The following is a 17,508-nucleotide window of genomic DNA, read 5'->3' as shown; positions in this document are numbered from 1 at the left end:
TCTTCCTGGAGTTTATCAAATTCCTTGCAACTGTGATCTCTCTTACTTTGGACAGACTGGACGTTCTCTTGAAAAAAGAATCCAAGAACATCAATCATCCATTCTTCACAATAAACCTGAAAAGTCTGGTTTGGCTCAACACGGGATTGAAACTGACCACAGCATCCTTTGGTCCAAAACGCGCCTCTTACATAGATCCCGTTATAGGTTCGAACGTTTGTTCAAGGAAAGCGTGGAGGCCTTGCTCCATCATCCCAACCTGAATCGTAATGACTGCATATCTATATCAAAAATCTGGGAAAGCCTAATCAAGATTACCCATTAATTTTTTTTTTTTTTTTTTTTTTTTTTTTTTTTTTTTTTTTAATAGCAAATTCAATCATGTTTCTACTTCAAAATATTTCGTTTCATACTTAGTGATATAACATCACGCGGCATGTTCTAATTTCAACGATCTATTGTTAGTATTCTAGCTTGTATATTTTTTAAACTGTTCTTGTAATACCACCGACGATGGTCTGCTATTTCCAGACCGAAATATTTGGTTAAATAAATATCTTTCTTGTGATTACGTGATTATATCATTCAGTCTTATGTCGCAAGTATCCTTAAAACAACAAATTCTTATCCTTCACGGCGATCGTTTATTAGTTGCGAGGCAGCGTACAAGTGGAGTATTAATGTTTTTTATTTTATTTTATTATTGAAATGAAAGAAGTTGGACGGTAATTTGATAAAGATGTATCGTCCTTCTTTGGAATGGGGTGAATATGGACTAACTTCCAGAGATTGAAAGATAGATTCCAGTTGAATAGGAGAGAATAAAGCAACATAATTGCCACTTGGACACGATACAGGTTTTCTGTTTTTAGGTCTTTCAAAATCAGTTTTAATTGCGTTGATAATTCACTTACAGCTATTTCGGACGTTTATATAAACAAAAAAAGGAAGAAAGTGATTTCAGTGAAAGCCAGTTCCGAAGAAGCAAGGCTAAGATCAAGGATGAGAATTTAAAATGGAATAGCGAAATAATGTTTCCATACCGATGAGAATTTCTTCAGTGACAGCATTGGATCAGAAGACTTGAAACAATAATCCAGCAAAAGAAATAAGACACAGAAATCACGATGTCACTCCCCACTTGACATTCTTATAATGCCAGACAGTACGTGGATGAGAGTGGCTGTGTATTATGTTTAACAAGAATATAAGAATTTGTCCTTTGTTATTTAATCTCTACCGCTCTACTTGAGTAGTTTTCGGTGAACATTTTTTCATGGATCCGCGTACGCGTAGAAGTGTTCAGTCTGCATCTTTCAGCACGAATTCGTAATATAAATTCCTTGGATGTCACAAAAAATCAGTATGAGCTTCATACCACGAATGAAAATTTTTATAGTAGTTCCCTCCACCCATCTTCCTCGTGCTAAAAGCGAAAACAATGCACACGCTTTAAACTTTGAAGGCTGCCATTTTTTTTCACCAAGTGGAGGCCACAACATAAAACCGCACTTCACAAGATTTAATTTCTCAGTAACACAACTTTTCATTTCAGTTGCACAATATATTCAACAATTTTATTTGTTGAAATAACTGACGGTTTTATGTTTGTGAGAGGAAACCAGAGCATCCGAAAAAAGAAAAAAAAATCTACCTCGCATTCCAAGACCTGGTTCAGTTTTTGGGATGGGGAGGGGTGGCAATGGTGAACTATATATTGAATGATCATCACTGTGGCCAAACCAATACGCGTTAATTCACCACTCGCGCATATTCGACTTGTTTACGAGAGTGGTCTGAAAACTTCTCGGCCTCGACCATAGATGGCAACACTATCGGCAAGACATTTTTTTTCTAAGTTGGTACATCTGTCATAAGCATCCATGTGAAATTGCAAGTCATTCCATCAAGTAGTTTGTTTTATACAGCTGTCTGAAGCAAAAGTGTTGCCTGTATCCTTTGAAATGGATAAAATGAGTATCGTGCTGTTATAAAAATTCTTTGTAAAAAAAGGCTTAACGTCAAAAGAAATTCATTCGAAGTTCATAAAAGTTTACCGGCACTCTTCTCCTTCATTTTCAACAATTAAGAAATGGGCTGCCGAGTTTAAACGTGGGCGTACCAGCCTTGAAGAGGATCCACGTGGAGAACGTCTAAAAAGTAATAAACCAGAAATCATTGATCAAGTGCACGATATGGTATTGGATGACAGGCAAGTCAATGTGCGTGAAATTGCTGAGACTATATGCCTATAGTCTCAGCAATTTCACGAAAAAATTCGTGAGAAAAGATCCGATCCGGTTTGCAGAAGAAAAAAATCATCTTTCATCAGGACAATGCACCTGCCCACAAAGGTTTTGGCAATAGGAAAATTAAGGGATCTGCACTATGAATTGTTGGAACATCCATCCTATTCCCCAGATTTGGCTCCCTCTGACTTCTATCTCTTCCCAAAACTAAAACTTTCACTCGCTGGTCTGCGTTTTTCTTCGAATCAAGAGATGGTTGCAGCTGCAGGAGAAGTATTTTGCAGATGTTACTGAGAACCACTACAGAGACGGGATAATGGCCTTGGACCATCGCTAGAATAAATGTATTAGTCTTAAGGGAGATTATGTTGAAAAGCAAAAATAATTTTGAAATTATAAATTCAAAATATATTTACTCAGAGAGCGACTTACACAGTTTAGTGTTTCGTATCTTGATTTGTGCTTATATTCATTCTGCATTAGAAGAACTGACACGCTTACCATTTGGTTGGAACGATCTGGGTTGTAGATTCCTCCTCCTCGTAAACTTGCATCCACCCACCGCAGAACACGCAAATACACATATAATTTGCGTTACACGTATAGCTTTAGAATCAGACCATATGATTTAAAAATCAAATGGTCATATGATTTTTTTTATTTGATTTTAAATAAGGATCATACCGCTCCAGGTCACAGAAGTACATATGGTAATTGGTTAGTAGAACAATCACAAACATCCTTGCCCTTGGCGGGATTCGAACCCGCAGCCTCTTGGCTGGAGAGCGGATACGTTAACACGTTCGGCCAACCAGGCCGGCTCGAACCATACGAAGAATAATGCAAACATATACGTGTACCATCTTGGATCCTGGTATACCCTGTGAGGGTTTGAAAATGCTATGATAGTAAATACACTTAATAATATGCGGTAACTTTCCTGCAAATCATAGTTTTTTGTTTGTTTCTTGCATAAACAGCTTGGTTTATATAACAGTTGCTTCTTGTGTAAACAAGCAATTACTCGTTAATTGTTCATATTTTGAATGCTTGATTTACATTCCGAATAATGAAGCTCAAAGCGTGGAGCTCGTCTCCTGAACTCTGAGAGAGTGGCTAGGCGTGCATTTTGCTGTCTCTTGCGACTCTTTCCTGTAAGCGAACTGTGGGACGAGTTCTGACGACCAATTATGGGACTACATTTCATGTTAGCAATTTAAAAATCGTCTTTCCTGTGTATAACAGAAAAAAAAAATCGATTATTTAAATAGGAAACCGCTTCGAAATTGTTCCCTACACTGTTATGAAATTTATACCTTGGCTATTTCCTGTATAGTCAGGAGAATTTATTTCATATTAACAAATTTATTATTCTAACCGAATAACTGCAATAAGAATAATAGCAGCCATAATAATTGAATTGTCGCTTTTGTGGTAATTGAGGAGTTTTTCAGATACACTGAATTCATAATTCTACGCGCATCGTGATGTAGCGAGTCTCTATTGCCTCCTTTTTTTTTCTTTTTCTTTTTTTTTATCTCCCCGTCATTACCATATCACGATTATTCTGTCTAGCGAATTGATCGTTCATTTTCTAGTGACATCAGCGAAATTCATTTCAAAACTTCTTTAATATTGGAACAGGGAAATAAGAAAAGACGGGGCATTCATTAGAGTAGTAGGAAATCTCTTTGAGCCTACGGGTACCTTTTCTTGAATTGATGCTTTAAATTCGCGGTCTGATTGATGACCCAAGGTTTCTTGTCAGTACTAACCTGATCCATTAAGTTACAAAAAAAAGGGGGGGGGGAGTCAAAGGTCAATCTTTTCACTTTCTGCGGAAAGTTTTTTTTTTTTTTTTTTTTTTTAAGGAAGAATATCTCATTTCTTATTAGAACTTATCTACAGGTATTGTTCACAGCGTCAAGTTCGTTGGTTATATATATAAATGAAATTAAAATTCTAAAGCTGATTTCAACAATTCCAGGTGTCGACCCATATTTAGCGAAGCAAGGGTGGTGGCATATGTTTGAGAATTTTAAGGGATTTTTTTAACATCCAGCAAATATCATTTTATTTCTAATATATTTCCTAGCATAACGTAAATTGCCTAGCACATAAACTTTATTCTTACTTTCCTCCCATTGCTAAGTAAACAGCAAAAATGTTTTTTATGTCAGTTTGCTAGTCCATTTATTGAGACAGAATATTCTTCCCACAAAACCATTAGAACTCGATGCTAACTGAATCATAACAGAATTCTCATCTGGATTTTTGGTGACACTGGGCTTCATTTCCATATATACTTTTCATATTACATATAAGTTTTCTAGCGGAACTGAAAAATTCATAAAAGCAACTTATACTTTCGGTTAAACTTGGCGGATTGAAATTGATATCAGTAGGAAGTAATGCCGCAGGAACGCTTTTTTTTTTTTTTTCCGGGCAGCACAATATAAAAAAATACAATGTGGTGTGTTTTTTTTATAACTTATTAAAATAGTACTACTAACCTACCTTTAAAGAAATATGCATGCATATAAAAAGTAAATAAAAATGATTTTGTTCAAAGAAAATTTGCTGAAAAATGGATAGTCTATATTTTAAGGTATATTTTGTGGTTCTTAGGGGATTTTTTTTTTTAAAATTAGCCTTGCTTCATTTTATTCATGGGAAAACAATTTTATTATTATATTCTGTGTTAACGTTCGCAGAAAGGAAAAGCTTTCAGTCATCGTTTCGCGTTCTTATTTAAAAATAAAAAATAAAAAAATGCCAGTGAGAATAATACAAATCGAAAGTATGGTAGAGAAACAGTCTCTAAACGAAAAAATCCAGAGGCCATTCCTCCTTCTTGGGCATTATTTCTTTGTTGATTTCGATAACTGAAGAATCTTTTCGAGACTGATCATTGAAAAGCAGCCAATAATGTTTTTCTTGTTGTAAAGTTTGTGCTAGCAGGACTTATTACATAAGCACTTTAATTTAAATGCGAAAGTCTGGGTGAGCCTTCATTTTGTTAACTTTATTGTTTTGTGTAAGTTAAATAACACTTTAATTAACTGCGAAAGTGAAAGCTTTTTAGTTAACTTTGTTTTGCGTTAGCAGCATATCTTTATGTTGTTTCTATCTATCTATCCATCCTCGCATGCATTTAGCAACTATACTGCATGTTTTGAACCATACAGAAATATTTCGACCATTTAATCCCCCCCCCGCTCCTAAAAATGGTTCCTTTCCTATTGGACGCGTAATAACCAAACCTGTTTACGTGTAAGTAAAATTTTAAGCTCAGCCGTAAACTATTGCAACTCCCATTAATTGTCAGTGTAAACAGTGCGATGGTTAAAATGTTGTCTGTTAATCGGGTTAATTTTAAATTTCCCTGTTAATTTTTATCATGCTTATGAAACTGATGATTTTTAAAGTACCCAATTTTTGATGTCGCAACCGTTAATATCGTAGGAGATTAATCTCTCCCTCTTTCCATAACGCATTCAATTAATATAAAATTCCTCTATTGGAGTACCATTTTTAAATAAAGTAAGGCTGACTGATAACTTGAAGCGCTTCTGTGGTTAGGAAAATTAACGAAAGAAAAACCATGCCAGTGATGGGTTAAACCTTCTTGACATGAGACGTGTTTGTTAACAGCTGACGGCTATAGTTGAAGGCAGAAGCATAAAAAGTAGCATGGATGTTACTGTAATTAGTTTCGTTGTAAGTAATTCTTTCTTTGTTATTTTAAATAAAGCCTTCTACTTGTAGGAGTTGGGCTCCATTTCTTTCTTCAAGTGGCACTCTTCAAATAACGATATTGCAGAATAAATACTTCTCCCATTACTAAAGAGGGGGAAAAAATGCGATGTGGATAAGAGCTCGTCTAGTGGACGATCTTTTGGTTGGTTTTCCGCATGGATATTTTAGTGGCCACATTTCAACCGTATCGTGCTGTTGGCGTTGCTTCTCGCTTATCGTAAGTTATAGATACTCGTTATGCATTGTCCCGTGAATTAGAAGAAAGCAAAGTGCTTTCGCTGGGCGGAGAAAATGATGGATTTCCGTTAGAGAGAAACGAGTCTTGAATTTTCTTTAAGGAAAGAGAATAATGCATTTGGAACTTGAGAGTACTGACCGAATAACGACGGTGGGGTGTGACAGTAAGAAAGAAACTAGTTCGTTTAAAGTTTGAGACTTTTTTTTTGATTAGTTAAGAAATTCTACCACTAGAATGATTGCAATGGCGAAACAGCTGCTTAACGAGAGCCTAAGTAATTTGAATCAGCTTGCTCAGGGGACATTTCATGCCCCTTCATCAAAATAAATAAATCGAATTAAGTAGCATGCTCATCAGTTTTCTTCACAAACCTGTACCATAGCTGAAGCAGTCTGCTGCTACGAAATTCTTAAATGTAATAGTCGCTAGTAGCCTAGATTAAATTACCCTAGGATCATGTTTTCTCCCTAAGGTATTTCGTATATAAAAATTATTGGTTCAAGTTTTTAGAGACCTGCCTTTGTTTTTATTTTATTTTATTTTCATAAGCCTAATTCACTTTCTCAGTTTACATTTGCAGGTTATCCTTTTTAATTTTGAAAACTGGGGTGGGATTGGAGGAAGCATCACCCCACAAGCAATTATTTTACAATGAGAGTCTATTCCAAATCTTTTTTTAACTTGTTTGTGAAGTTCCTTTAAGGTATTACTATATGTATAAATGTAATAAAACCATTAGAATTGAAACATTTCTAATAAATAAACACTCATCAGAATAATAGTGGTGTTAGAATTTCCCATAGGGGATTTATCAGGCAAACCCCCAGTAAATTTTAATAACTTTTTAAAAGGTCTTTATTTTAAGTAATACCGTGATTAATTTTACTTCATGTAAGAAAACAAATATTCTGCATTTTTTTTAAACTTGCAGGCATTTATACTTGGATTGTTTGCTACAAAATTCCACTAGAAACCTCACTGTAAATGACATATTCATTCTAAAGTTGAATTTTAAAGGACATTTATGTGACTTTATGGTGAGGTTCACATTAATATTTCTGCCTGTCCTTTGCTTTCTCAACATTATAATGCTTTAGACATATAGACAAAGGGAAAATGTCATTATCAAAGTTTGTATAGCATGGAATTAATGCAGTTAATATAGTTGTGCAGAATAAAATGTGTGACTATGTAACACAGATCATTTTTTAGTATTATTTCAAAAAATCAAAACATATTTACTTGCTTCCTGACACATTGTTTTCATTAAAGTGAAATACTTAACTTTGTTTTTGGCAAGAAATTTTTTTGGATATGTGAATGATGCAGATTCTGAAGCTGGTATATAAATAATACGATATTATTTATATCCTATTAATTATTTAATGCTTCCATTTAGTTAGATTAGGTGAAAGAGCAGGTAAATTTTAGCATAGCTGTAACCCCAATTAGTGATTGTTGAGAAAGACAAACACTCATACTATAATTTCATCAATATAATTTTTAATTGTCAAGAGCAATACAATATTGCTATGGGTATCCACTTGGATGAGCAAGATAAAGTATCTACTATGTCTGCACAAACAATTGTGCATGTGCAGACATGTACACAGGAAAATGGGCACTAAAGGGAAGGAGCCTGAGCTTAATCTAAGCATTCTTGTTTAGTATAATGAACACAGCATGAAAAACCACAACTTTAAATTTGGAAAGGGAGGAGGCACTACCAAACAGCATACTGTATTCATCATTAATAGCAGAATTACAAGTGTTGCATTACTTTGGAAATAATTGCTGGGATTTGGAAATCCTGATTAGCCATCCAAAAATAAAAATTTTTGTTAAATACAATATCTTATTAGCATATACTTTAGTAGAGAGGCTGTTTTCATGTATTGTAATATGCCATAAATTGTTGGGCAGTATGCTTTTGAAAAAAGTGATCAGAGGTTAGTTTAGTTACTGTGTTGCCATGGATTGTTTACAATAAGTATCTTATAATTATAAAAATTTATATAAAATTGAATGTATTGTTGAATTTATTGTTATTACTTTTTTATTTTATATATATATATATATATTCATGTGTGTTTTGTTGTATTTTATTTTTCTGCAAATTATAACAATTTAATGGTTAAAACAGTAATATAATAACTGTAGATGTAGTTATACTTCTAAATTTAACTGTACACCAATTATGTTTTAAACATCTTACATTTAGGGAATATGTGAGGTTTAATATTATTTCTGTTTGTCTTTACATGCATCGTTTACAGGTACAACATTATTTCTTCAAGGGTTTTTTGCAATTATAGTTCATTACTCATAGGGTTCTGTAGTCTTACTTTTCATACTTAATTAATGAAAAGACACAAGTACAAATATTTGGAAAATAAAGATATTTGGGAAAAGTCACTCAAAAATTTATAAAAAATATTTACTCGAAAGTTGAAAGGTAGCTCTTAAATTAGTTGCTACTGTTAGTTTGATATGTAAATATATGATGTGTAGAATTATTTTTCTGAAAAAACCTCACATTTTTCTAGGTCTGAATTTATTATTAGTTTTATGAGATTTTTAAATTGCAATGTTCTTCCATTAATTTTGAATGGATATAACATTTTTCAGTATAGTTGAATGAAATATCATAATCATTTTCTGTTAATTTTGCTCAAAATTATTTGCAAGCTTCAATCAATGTATTTATTGTAATGAAAGATAAAAAAAAAAATTATTCCCAGAATAAGATAATTTTCTTCAAATAAGAAAAGTATCTTTTATTCAGAAATGATTACATTAGATAAAATATTGACTTTTTAGTAAAAAAAAAAAATATGTTATGAGGTAAAATTTTATATTTTTTTATGAATAAAAGTAGTTGTTAACTTCTATTTATTATTTTATCTAGATTTGAATATTTACACAGTGACGTTTAGTAAGCTCAAGCTAACATTATATGAGCATCTGGAAGTCACCCACTGTACAAATACAGAAAATGAAATGACCTTCAGAATAAAGATAGTTGCATGTTTGAAGCCATAGGCAAGAGTTGTTTTCCCCACTGCAGTCTTTTCTAATTACCTGAAAAGAAAATTTTACAAAAGAAAAAATCTAGTTAACTTTTACCTATTTTAGTCATTGTAATTTCTTCATTACTAACTTTATAATTAGTAATCTATGCTAATATGTTATAATGAGCAATTTGCATACTGGGTGCAAGTGTACCCCCCCTATGTTCCTAGTTGACTCTGCCTGTTCAAGTTGTGAATATCTTCACTGCTAATTTTATAAGTAATAATCCCAGTCAAGTTATAATGAGCAAGGATTGCATCATTCATTTTTATTTTATCTGCTTTCCTCATTTTCTTAAATAAGTTATTTGGAGAAATAAGATAGCGATTGTGATGCTGCAAAGAAATTTAACTACACAATCAATAAAGTGAAATCTTGTGGGTGCTTTGTGGAAATTTTCTTAGCGAGAATTTAGGTGTGTGGTACCAAAATGATAGAACTTGTAAATTTTACGGTTGACTAATCTGATCCTCAAAACATAATCAATGAAGTTCTTGGAAAAGATTACATAAAAGGAGTGCTTGTGTTTTCTGTCACTGTTGTGTTCCTTTTATGCTTAGTATCCTTTCATTTTATTAATGATTCAGCTCAGTGAACTTGAAATATAACAACACCTTCATAAATCAGTAAATGAAATTCCTAAAACTATTGGATTAGTATTTTGGTATCTTGAATTCACATGACTGCTTTTACTGAGACTACAAATTCCCATGATTAATAAGACATATCCATTCAATTATATAATCAGTTACATAAAGTTCTGCATTTGTTTTCAGAATTCTTGATAGAATAGCATAACTGTATAATTATAAGAGGTTTTTTTTTTTTATTTCAAGTCTAAGATTCTTTTTGCACAAAATTATTCTGAAACACCCTTAACTGCTCCTTTAAGAACTTGAATAGATAAAATTCTATGACAGATCTTCTGCACACAAGTTATATCTTTAGTGCTTTATAACTAAAACTTGTTAATAGGCTATTTTATATGCAAGATCAAAATTAGAACAATAATAAGTAGGAAAATTAATACATAGGGTCAAGCAGATAAATAAATATAAGATTTATTTAATTATCTGATATAATACTGAATATAATAGACTGAATTTCATCCAGATGCCAAGACTTTTCATAGGCGGAGTTTAAGATTTACAAGTGTACACGAGTATACAAAGGGAAAAAGACAAATTAGTGGACTAACTATGCTACACTCCTTGTTGATGCACTCTATGGGCATGATAATGCAATTTCAGATGTTAGGTTGATAATTTTGCAGCTGTCTCCCTGATTTTTTTCACAGTTGGAGGTATTTGTTTAAGTTTGAAGAATGTTGTAGAGCTGTGACAGACCTGGTGGTTTTCTTCCACCAGTTCTGATTTTATGGCATAATCTATGACATGCCGTAACACTGTAGGTACTGAATATGATTTTGATGTTTTCATCATATTCCGGTTCTATCACAATTTCATAATTCTACTGTAGTTCTTGAAAATTATGAAGATGCCTCTGTGATTAGGACAAAGTGTTCAGTTTAATTGTCAAAAGATTTTGTTAAATAAATATAGCTGATATGGTTTATATAGTTGATATGCTGATATGGCATTAAGCCACAACATGAATGTCTATGTCAGGATCTTTTCAGTGGCTGACAGGTAAACTGTTAAGAAAATGAATTTCATTGACAATTACTTGTCATTTTTCCTGTTTCAGTTATAAAAGGAAAAATATGACATGGAACATGCATTAACATAATTCTGATGTTTAGAAACACGCTGTTTGCTGATTAGACCAGAGTAATATTTGAATTTACAATTAAAGATTTCGTAAATTCAATACGAACATCTGAATAGCAGTTGTATAAGTTTTTTGTTTGATGACCAAATGGTTAGAGCTTTACCCAGTCTGATCATCAAATTGTCTGCTCCACAATGTTTTTACTATCCATCTTTTGGCTTTATTAGAGATTTAAAAAAAAAAAAAAGTAAATGATTTTGATTGCATGTTTCAACATAAACACCATACTGATGGAAGCTTGATGTGGCATGCATACTAAAATATTGATTTAGCCTGTTACTATTTTTTAAAAGAAAAAAAATTACCATGTTTAAACTGTATCCATTATTTCCATTCATAGACATACTGCACTTACATTTGGCCTAGTAATAGAAACTATTAGTAAACAACTTATAAAAAAACTTTTTATGTCACTGCCTGATAATGCACACTTTTGAACATATGTTGTAATACTAGGTATCTATCTGCTTATTTATCAGATTCATAAATTATTAGAATTTTATTTCATATATTTTGAGTTGCATTTATCTTTATATACTTGAAAAATACATATTGTTTGTGTTTTTTATATCCATTTTTAAATTGAGCGGTTATGTTATTTTATTTGTTTACATTTTTATATGATTTCATTTCTTAGGAAGCTATTGCACTTCTGGAGCCAATGACTAATGACCCTGTAAATTATGTAAGGCAAGGAGCTCTGATTTCTTCTGCACTGATTCTAATACAACAAACAGAGATCACATGTCCAAAGGTGATATTTTAACTCCTAGATAATGTTTCGGTTTTGCTAATGTTTGAAGTATTCTTGCTATAATTATAATACAAGAGGATGTTGCATTTTAAAATACAACCCAGAGTTAATATAGTATGAGATGGGATAAAAAAAAATTCTAGAATCAAATAATGCCAGTAGCTAATACAAAATTCCTTTTACTAAGTGTAGAATCCATTAGTTTCATTTGTAGATCATTCCATGGATTTATTTAAAAGTTGTACTTTTTTTTTTTTGCTTTAAATGGCAGAGAATGAACATGGGCTATTCAGAGAACTGCACACATTAATTTTTGCTTCACAGTTGGAAAACTCACACAACCCTAATGATGTTAAAACCTGCTTTCACAGAGGAAACCATATGTCCAGTTTCAACATTTGATAAGTTTCCAAGTATGAAAGTAGTTAATTGGTTGGTTTTGAACTTTCATGAAATGAATTTGTAATTACAACTGTATTACAAATTCATTCCAAAGGATCACTTGTAAACCGACGTTTCTATTCAAATGATCTGTTACATCTGAGATAAGTTGTCTGACCAAAAAAACCTCAGAAATAGTGCATTGATGATACAACAATAAACATTTTATATTATGACTTGGAATATTTTCTTCATAAACAAGTTTACTTTGCTTTGTCTGTGTGTAGGAGAGTTTTTGGCAGCAAAATGTGATGTCGTCATGATTAAAAAAAACTTATTAAATTCAAAACAGGCTTCTACATCTTTTTTTAACAATGTCATGAATTCTGAGATTGCTGTATCAAGTCAGGAAGCTATTCTGAAGGAGAGATTATAGTAAATATAGTTATCTTGGAGAGAAAATTCTGAATTTTTTTGATTCTGCCTCATATACAATTGTATTATCTGTGCTGTATTAATGCACTGTGAAAATTTGAATAGTTTCCTTAGTGGGTATTTATTTGTATGGACTCTGTTACAACATATAAGAAGATGACTGCCACTGTGTCTGATTGGTTAAGTCTGATACTTGCCAAAAGAGTACCAGTGATTTTGGATACCTTGATACCCAGTGATCAATTAAGTTTCATATATGGGAAAAAAAGATTTAAAAATTAGGATTGTATTTTAAAATTAGTACCCAGTATATGATTTGTAAAATCCTGTCTTTAATAAGATTTTTCATTATTGAAATCTATATGCACCATGCATCAAATTAATAAACAATTTTTGTGTCTATTTTAATTACTTAGTGTGAGTTGGATGAGTACTAATTTTTTTGCATTGTTAGGTATGTCTTAAATAATAATTAAGTAAATAAATAAATAAATCTAATACAGAAATTTTCCGAAACTTAGTTTCATATTGCTCTTTAATAGAAATGATAATAGAAATAGCAAAGTTTATTGGATAATGGAGCTACCTTGCTCTTCATCTAAAGGCAAAATTGCATCTAATATAAAATATGAATTTTATTAAAGAGTAGTTAAAAAGACATACCAGTTGTGTAATTTTAGAAGGTAGGGATGACAAGATATTTGAAGCCAAACTTTGAACTGAAACATGCAGTAAGAGAAAGGTGTTGAGAATGAAGCTGAATTATGCTAACTTAAAATATGTACATTCATTTGCCGATATGAAACATGAATATAATCAGTAGACAAAGATGAACGGAATAGACTATAGATTTTGAATTAAAATTATGAAAACTAAAAATTAGTGGAAAACAAAAGGAACAAAATCTAGTAAAGTATATACAGGATCAGCAACATTCCAGTATACTGGTTTATGGGAAACATCATCCAATTGTAAACAACACTAAACTGACTATGAGCTTGGGCCACATAGTTTAAGATTATGTATTAAGAGAAGTTTGACTTGTTCGATAGTCTTTTTAATTTATAGTGCCCTGATTGATTCTTATCACTAGAGATTGATTCAGAGTAACTTAATTTGGTTTTGTTTTCTTGGAAATCAATAATATAACTTTTTCCAATTTTGGGAATGTGTTTGGATTGTATAGCATGCAATGATATTTGTAGTGAGATTTTTATTGATATTATTGGTGCATTTTTGTTTGCAATTCTTTTTTGTTGTTTAGAGTAAGTATTCTGATATGGGGATGTTGCAATTACAGTAATATTCCAATATGTGAGGTTAAAAAATCAATAGCAGATCCAGTGTAGAAGGTATTACATCCTGATTGGTAGCTAAACTTGTAAATGACATTGCACCATGGTAGTACATTGATCTGAGATATTGTGATTTTGTGTTTTAGCAAATTTCATAGTTTGTTGCTTGTGTTGAAGACAATTTTGTAATTAGAATATCTGAAGATCTGTTTGATGGCTTTGTAGATATTATGAATATATGGGAATTTGAGAATAGTGTAGGGTTTAGTTAAGTTGCTTTGGGAAAGAGGGATAATATTTCAGGCTGTGCAAATATCATGATCTGTTAATTAATGAAGGTATTGGCAAGAGCAGATGTCTTTTAAGTATGTAATTTCTTGTTTAAGAGCAGCAATTAGGAAATAGTATTTTTAAGTGTTGATGAACTGTGTCAATAAAATAAGGGTGATAGGAGGAGAAATGTAAGTAGTTTCCAAAGTTGGTATGTTTATATATACTTTCATACTAATGTAATGGTCAGATCTTGCAGTAATTAAGAAGTTTATGGATTTATCTTTCTTTTATTCAATGGAGAATTTTAGTCTGTGGCTAAAGGTGTTTAAATAATTTTTGTATAGCATTATTGTAACCAATGCATAGGACATCAGCATATCTAGTAAGAAATGCTGCTTGGGATGGGGGGGGGGGGGGGGGGGATAATAAAAGTTTGTTCCCATTTGAGCAAAGAAAAGCTTAGTAAGTTGGCAGCTAATGTTTTGGGCCATGGGAAGACCAAAAAATCTGTTCGTAAATATGGCCATTATATGAGAAGAAATTTGCTGAGATTACCTTAATCAGAGAAACGATATCAGAGAAGGAGATAATTTGGCACATTCTGATATTGTTTACACATTACTTCTACATGACCACAGTGTTCAAGGATTTGGGTATGCTGATGTAGAGAAAAAAAAAAGAAGCATCAAAAGAAGAGAGAGCAAATATTGTCAAGTGACAGTGATATGATAGTTTTTATTTGTTTGAAAAGTTTGTCAGTATTTTTAATAATAAATTTTGATATTTGGGGGTGGGGGCTGTTGTGGTGTATTTGTATGAAATTATGGGGTATATAGGATTGCTTTGTTTAATGTATCTTAATTTGTCCAAAAATAGCAAAAAGACAGCTTGTATATAGGGAGTGATTTTTTAAACTTTATATTTATGTTTTTCTTCATATTCTTTAAGTTTATATAAAAATTTTTCAATTTGTTTTATGATATTGGGGATAGAGTCTTCTGTAATTGTTATACAAGTATTGATATTGTTGATGATGTTTAATATTTTATAATGATAATTTTTACCATTCCTTTGAACCTTAAAGATATTTTAAGAAATTTTTGTTTCTTTGGATATAATTATGTGTTTGCATTTTAATGTTGTATCCAGTGGCGGCTCGTGGCTTGAAATCATGAGGTGCTGCAACTTTCGAAATATACATACACACTGTAAATACAGTGTATATGTGTTTGAATAAAATATCAAAATTATGGTAAAAATTTAAAAAAAAAATAAACATGAAAAAATATTGTTTATTATCGATAAAATTGTCTCATAAAACAAGCACTAAATAATAGATACAACCAGTGGTAGCTCGTGCATAGGCACTGCGGAACTGCAGCATCCCCAATTTTTCTCAATATATAAATATATTTATTAATTTATTTATATTTGGTATAATTCAAAATTACTTAAAAATAAAATCCATTCCTTTAATTGTAATGTCCAAATATTTAAAGAGACGGAGTAAACGCGATAAGCACTATGAACACTCTACTACTGGTGCAAACTGCATATAAACAACAGTGGAACTGTGCGACGGACAGTGCCAAATTATGCTAATAGCTCACATCTCACTATGACGTGCATATGCTTGCATGCATAGCAATATGACACCATGGTAAAAACAGTGCTGCTAGCATCCTTCGCCCTCCTAAGTGCTACAAGATAGATTTTTATTATTTTTTATACAAAATAAGAGAATTGTATAGGATTGTTGATGATAAAATTAAATATTACAAGCAAATATAAATAAATTAATAAATATATTTATATATTGAGAAAAATTGGGGGTGCTGCAGTTCCGCAGTGCCTATGCACGAGCTACCACTGGTTGTATCTATTATTTAGTGCTTGTTTTATGAGACATTTAGAGGCATGAAAGCAAATTTTGGTATACCATTGTAGGAGAGGCATTTTTAAAAAAATTTAATATGTAGTTTCTGCTTGTAGTATTTTTAAGGTCATGTAGTGTATTCTTATTTACATTTGTTAATATATAAGTGGTTGTTAGGTTTGTGCATTTATATAAAATTGAATTTAGTAGCTAATAAATCTAATTGCATTTCAGAACATCTACTAATCTTCTCTAATTAATTTTTATAATTTTTTCAAGAATACATTTTTAAAAAAATTTTTAAAATTTTAAATGTAATCCTTTACTTCCATTTTTGTTATTTCAGATTCTCTAAATTCACAACCAGTATAGTTATAATGATATAAATGTAGAATGAAACATGTAATTAATCTTTCACACTGCGTTTCTTTTGCAATTTTAGGTAAAAGATTTCCGTCAGTTGTATACAAAAGTGATTAATGATAAGCATGATGATGTAATGGCCAAATTTGGTGCTATCTTAGCTCAGGGAATTCTTGATGCCGGTTAGTAAACTTATCAGATATATGATTAATATTAATGTAGTAATGATATAGCTAATGAGAAATGAACCACCTTGTTTATATTTAGTGCATTTTGGCATTTATTTCTCATATGTAACATGCATTCAGTATTTTTGCTGCTGATTAAAATGTATAGTAAATGTGCTGTCAAAAATTCAAAAGTTATACAATTTGGCTGAAGGTACTAGAGTATTTTTAGCCAAAGAATTGTAGAAATGAGTCATAACTAATTTGAACACATTTTGTTTAGAGAGAGAGAGAGAGAGAGATCCTTTCACTTCATTAAGGTTCTTACTATACTTGCCGAGAAATTACATTCTTGTTTAATCCTTTACTGAAGTGTAAGCAAACAAAAGTTTGAATGTGAACTATCTTCATGACTAGGTCACTTAATATATAGAGGCTTTGACTTCACATCAATTGCTTTAGTATGTGAAGTCAACAGTCTCTGTATATACAGGGCCAGCCTTCTCTATAAAGGGGCCTGGGTGCAAGAAACCTTTTTTTAATTTTTTTTAAATTTTACCTTTGATAAATATTTTAGAGCCCCAAACTTTTGGGGCTCTAAAATATTTATCAAAGGTAAAAATTAAAGGATTCAAAATAAATGTATTGTAAAACTCTTACCTGCAAATGATTTTGACACAGGGAAACAAAAAAAAAAAAAAAAAAAAAAAAAAAAAAAAAAAAAAAAAACATTCGAAATATAATACGTTTCCGCAAATGTGAACCGACTGTGCCCACTCAATCGTGGGGCCCGGGTGCATTGCACCCATCGCATCCCCGAGATGGCCAGCCCTGTGTATATACAAGTAGTCTAGT

General features: G+C 31.8%; 1 protein-coding gene across 1 annotated transcript in view; it reads left to right on the top strand.

Moving 5' to 3' along the window:
• Rpn2 (Regulatory particle non-ATPase 2) overlaps positions 1–17,508 on the top strand; it is a 481,557-nt gene that overhangs the window by 451,530 nt on the left and 12,519 nt on the right. The window contains exons 19-20 of the mRNA XM_090411420.1: positions 11,747–11,863; positions 16,566–16,668. Coding sequence (XP_090267546.1) covers positions 11,747–11,863; positions 16,566–16,668 — 220 coding nt within the window. The remainder of the gene's footprint in view (positions 1–11,746; positions 11,864–16,565; positions 16,669–17,508) is intronic.

Source organism: Typopeltis vanoorti, chromosome 21, assembly GCF_054136105.1.
Source record: "Typopeltis vanoorti isolate ZY-2024b chromosome 21, IOZ_Tvanoo_1.0, whole genome shotgun sequence".
Taxonomy (NCBI): domain Eukaryota; kingdom Metazoa; phylum Arthropoda; class Arachnida; order Uropygi; family Thelyphonidae; genus Typopeltis; species Typopeltis vanoorti.
Note: the sequence above shows the minus strand (reverse complement) of the source record. Positions and strands in the feature narration are given on the sequence as shown.